This window comes from Ambystoma mexicanum, chromosome 5p (assembly GCF_040938575.1).
Source record: "Ambystoma mexicanum isolate Mex_15411 chromosome 5p, UKY_AmexF1_1, whole genome shotgun sequence".
Lineage (NCBI taxonomy): Eukaryota > Metazoa > Chordata > Amphibia > Caudata > Ambystomatidae > Ambystoma > Ambystoma mexicanum.
Genome location: NC_090930.1, coordinates 53300636 through 53305447, shown reverse-complemented (window position 1 = coordinate 53305447; position 4812 = coordinate 53300636). Strand labels below are relative to the sequence as shown.

Here is a 4812-nt window from a genome sequence, read left to right as displayed (position 1 = left end):
TGCTCTCACCTGGGTCAGGGCTGGCGGGCATCTCTTTCCCAGCTGATGCCACGGGGCTCTGAATAGGTAAATGATCTGTGGTCCTGCTCTCACCTGGGTCAGGGCTGGCGGGCATCTCTTTCCCAGCTGTTGCCACAAGGCTCTGAATAGGTAAATGATCTGTGGTCTTGCTCTCACCTGGGTCAGGGCTGGCGGGCATCTCTTTCCCAGCTGATGCCGCGGGGCCCTGAACAGGTAAATGATCTGTGGTCTTGCTCTCACCTGGGTCAGGGCTGGCGGGCATCTCTTTCCCAGCTGATGCCGCGGGGCTCTGAACAGGTAAATGATCTGTGGTCTTGCTTTCACCTGGGTCAGGGCTGGCGGGCATCTCTTTCCCAGCTGATGCCACGGGGCTTTGAACAGGTAAATGATCTGTGGTCCTGCTCTCACCTGGGTCAGGGCTGGCGGGCATCTCTTTCCCAGCTGATGCCACGGGGCTCTGAACAGGTAAATGATCTGTGGTCCTGCTCTCACCTGGGTCAGGGCTGGCGGGCATCTCTTTCCCAGCTGATGCCACGGGGCTCTGAACAGGTAAATGATCTGTGGTCCTGCTCTCACCTGGGTCAGGGCTGGCGGGCATCTCTTTCCCAGCTGATGCCACAGTGCTCTGAATAGGTAAATGATCTGTGGTCCCGCTCTCACCTGGGTCAGGGCTGGCGGGCATCTCTTTACCAGCTGATGCCACAGGGCTCTGAATAGGTAAATGATCTGTGGTCCCGCTCTCACCTGGGTCAGGGCTGGCAGGCATCTCTTTCCCAGCTGATGCCACGGGGCTCTGAATAGGTAAATGATCTGTGGTCCTGCTCTCGCCTGGGTCAGGGCTGGCGGGCATCTCTTTCTTTCCCAGCTGATGCCACGGGGCTCTGAATAGGTAAATGATCTGTGGTCCTGCTCTCGCCTGGGTCAGGGCTGGCGGGCATCTCTTTCTTTCCCAGCTGATGCCACGGGGCTCGGAATAGGTAAATGATCTGTGGTCCTGCTCTCGCCTGGGTCAGGGCTGGTGGGCATCTCTTTCTTTCCCAGCTGATGCCACGGGGCTCTGAATAGGTAAATGATCTGTGGTCCTGCTCTCACCTGGGTCAGGGCTGGCGGGCATCTCTTTCTTTCCCAGCTGATGCCACGGGGCTCTGAATAGGTAAATGATCTGTGGTCCTGCTCTCACCTGGGTCAGGGCTGGCGGGCATCTCTTTCCCAGCTGATGCCACAGGGCTCTGAATAGGTAAACGATCTGCGGTCCTGCTCTCACCTGGGTCAGGGCTGGCGGGCATCTCTTTCCCAGCTGATGCCACGGGGCTCTGAATCGGTAAACGGTCTGCGGTCCTGCTCTCACCTGGGTCAGGGCTGGCGGGCATCTCTTTCCCAGCTGATGCCACGGGGCTCTGAATCGGTAAACGGTCTGCGGTCCTGCTCTCACCTGGGTCAGGGTTGGCGGGCATCTCTTTCCCAGCTGATGCCACGGGGCTCTGAATAGGTAAATGATCTGCGGTCCCGCTCTCACCTGGGTCAGGGCTGGCGGGCATCTCTTTCCCAGCTGATGCCACGGGGCTCTGAATAGGTAAATGATCTGCGGTCTTGCTCTCACCTGGGTCAGGGCTGGCGGGCATCTCTTTCCCAGCTGATGCCACGGGGCTCTGAATAGGTAAATGATCTGCGGTCCCGCTCTCACCTGGGTCAGGGCTGGCGGGCATCTCTTTCCCAGCTGATGCCACAGGGCTCTGAATAGGTAAATGATCTGCGGTCCTGCTCTCACCTGGGTCAGGGCTGGCGGGCATCTCTTTCCCGGCTGATGCCACAGGGCTCTGAACAGGTAAATGATCTGTGGTCCAGCTCTCACCTGGGTCAGGGCCGGCGGGCATCTCTTTCCCAGCTGATGCCACAGGGCTGTGAATAGGTAAATGATCTGCGGTCCTGCTCTCACCTGGGTCAGGGCCGGCGGGCATCTCTTTCCCAGCTGATGCCACAGGGCTCTGAATAGGTAAACGATCTGTGGTCCTGCTCTCACCTGGGTCAGGGCCGGCGGGCATCTCTTTCTTTCCCGGCTGATGCCACAGGGCTCTGAATAGGTAAATGATCTGTGGTCCTGCTCTCACCTGGGTCAGGGCTGGCGGGCATCTCTTTCCCGGCTGATGCCACAGGGCTCTGAACAGGTAAATGATCTGTGGTCCTGCTCTCACCTGGGTCAGGGCCGGCGGGCATCTCTTTCCCAGCTGATGCCACGGGGCTCTGAATAGGTAAATGATCTGTGGTCCTGCTCTCACCTGGGTCAGGGCTGGCGGGCATCTCTTTCTTTCCCGGCTGATGCCACAGGGCTCTGAATAGGTAAATGACCTGTGGTCCTGCTCTCGCCTGGGTCAGGGCTGGCGGGCATCTCTTTCTTTCCCGGCTGATGCCACAGGGCTCTGAATAGGTAAATGATCTGTGGTCCTGCTCTCACCTGGGTCAGGGACGGCGGGCATCTCTTTCCCAGCTGATGCCACGGGGCTCTGAATAGGTAAATGATCTGTGGTCCTGCTCTCACCTGGGTCAGGGCTGGCAGGCATCTCTTTCCCGGCTGATGCCACAGGGCTCTGAACAGGTAAATGATCTGTGGTCCTGCTCTCACCTGGGTCAGGGCCGGCGGGCATCTCTTTCCCAGCTGATGCCACGGGGCTCTGAATAGGTAAATGATCTGTGGTCCTGCTCTCACCTGGGTCAGGGCTGGCGGGCATCTCTTTCTTTCCCGGCTGATGCCACAGGGCTCTGAATAGGTAAATGATCTGTGGTCCTGCTCTCGCCTGGGTCAGGGCTGGCGGGCATCTCTTTCTTTCCCGGCTGATGCCACAGGGCTCTGAATAGGTAAATGATCTGTGGTCCTGCTCTCACCTGGGTCAGGGCTGGCGGGCATCTCTTTCCCAGCTGATGCCACGGGGCTCCGAATAGGTAAATGATCTGTGGTCCCGCTCTCACCTGGGTCAGGGCTGGCGGGCATCTCTTTCCCAGCTGATGCCACGGGGCTCTGAATAGGTAAATGATCTGTGGTCCCGCTCTCACCTGGGTCAGGGCTGGCGGGCATCTCTTTCTTTCCCAGCTGATGCCACGGGGCTCTGAATAGGTAAATGATCTGCGGTCCCGCTCTCACCTGGGTCAGGGCTGGCGGGCATCTCTTTCACAGCTGATGCCAAGGGGGTCTGAATAGGTAAACGATCTGCGGTCTCGCTCTCACCTGGGTCAGGGCCGGCGGGCATCTCTTTCCCAGCTGATGCCACGGGGCTCTGAATAGGTAAATGATCTGTGGTCCTGCTCTCACCTGGGTCAGGGCTGGCAGGCATCTCTTTCCCGGCTGATGCCACAGGGCTCTGAACAGGTAAATGATCTGCGGTCCTGCTCTCACCTGGGTCAGGGCTGGCGGGCATCTCTTTCCCAGCTGATGCCACCGGGCCCTGAATAGGTAAATGATCTGCGGTCCTTCTCTCACTTGGGTCAGGGCTGGGGGGCATCTCTTTCCCAGCTGATGCCACAGGGCCCTGAATAGGTAAATGATCTGTGGTCCTGCTCTCACCTGGGTCAGGGCTTTCCCAGCTGATGCCACAGGGCTCTGATGATGTGTGGGCTCTCACCTGTGCGGCAGATTCCCCCCTGCTGAGCAGTTGCTAAAATGTAGTTCTTACCCCCTCCTGGCCCTCAAAGGGCCCTATTTCATACATGCTCAGGGGGTCCTCCGGTTTTCGTCAATGGCTTAGTTTAGACATTTGGGCCTGGACCAAGGGTTTTAGGATAGGAGCTACAGATTCTGGGAGGATCTTCAAGTTCCAGGATACAGTTTGGGGCAGCAGCAACCTTCTTGCATGTTGAGATTTTTAATTTCTTGGCTTTTGGGCCTTCACTTTCATGCAAGAGGCCCTTCATTTCAGTGATGAGGATATTAACCTCCTGAATAGGTTCTAATAATGTGTGTGCCCTTTTACTACTCCCAGAGGGGGGATAGGCTGCACCGCCTTCCGTTTAGACTTAATGATTGTAGAGCAAGGAGCTTACTAATTATAGGGGAGGGGGGTACATTTGGAATAATGCCAAGCTAGAAAAACATATATGCATACAGTTACACCAATAAATCACAATAGATCACAATCAATGCTTAAAACGGCTACAGCCATGTCATCTAAAAGCGCTGGGGTACTCACTTACAAATAATGCGATTTGACATAAGCAAAGATCAATTAAAGTGCAGGTGCTTCAGTTCAAAGGTGCTCAATTGTCCCAAGGTCACTGATCACAGGAGATTTTACTGGGTCTTCCAGATAGCACAGTTAATGGCTCCCCCGGCAGTAGGGCCAATAAGACCAAAGTGTGGCTGTCAAGAAGAAGGTTTGAACTAGTAGGAAAAGGCTGGGCGGGCAGGGCACGCCTCGACAGCTTGGGGAGCTGCCCTAGTCTGACTAGTCTGACTCCTGAACAAGCCCTGCTCACCTCACTAAGCCACAATTGATCCAAGTGGCGAGGCTAAAAGCAGCAGGAAATCAAAATGGAACCACACAGAAGTCAAGCAACAAACCGCCACAAAAGAAAGCTGATGTTAAACTAGTCAGGTGAAGAGGAGAAGGTTAATTAAGACCTTAGTTTAGCGTATTTGCAGCGTGAACCAAAGATTGCAGCAGGACTAGGCAGAGCTGTGCTCGTTAACCCTTGTGGTAGAATTATGGGTGCTCTTGGGCATAGAGAGCTGTTAGGATATGGCAGGTGCACAAACGAAGCAAGCCAAGGATGAGCGCCAAAATATGTCTAATGAGCCCACAG

At 55.8% G+C, this 4812-nt stretch overlaps 1 protein-coding gene across 1 annotated transcript; it reads right to left on the bottom strand.

Moving 5' to 3' along the window:
• Nucleotides 1-1118: 1118 nt before the first annotated feature.
• Nucleotides 1119-1979, bottom strand: LOC138480485 (melanoma-associated antigen C1-like). The gene has a single exon (XM_069612263.1). The coding sequence runs from the start codon at nt 1977-1979 to the stop codon at nt 1119-1121; it is 861 nt and encodes a 286-aa protein (XP_069468364.1).
• Between the last annotated feature and the right edge of the window lie 2833 nt (nt 1980-4812).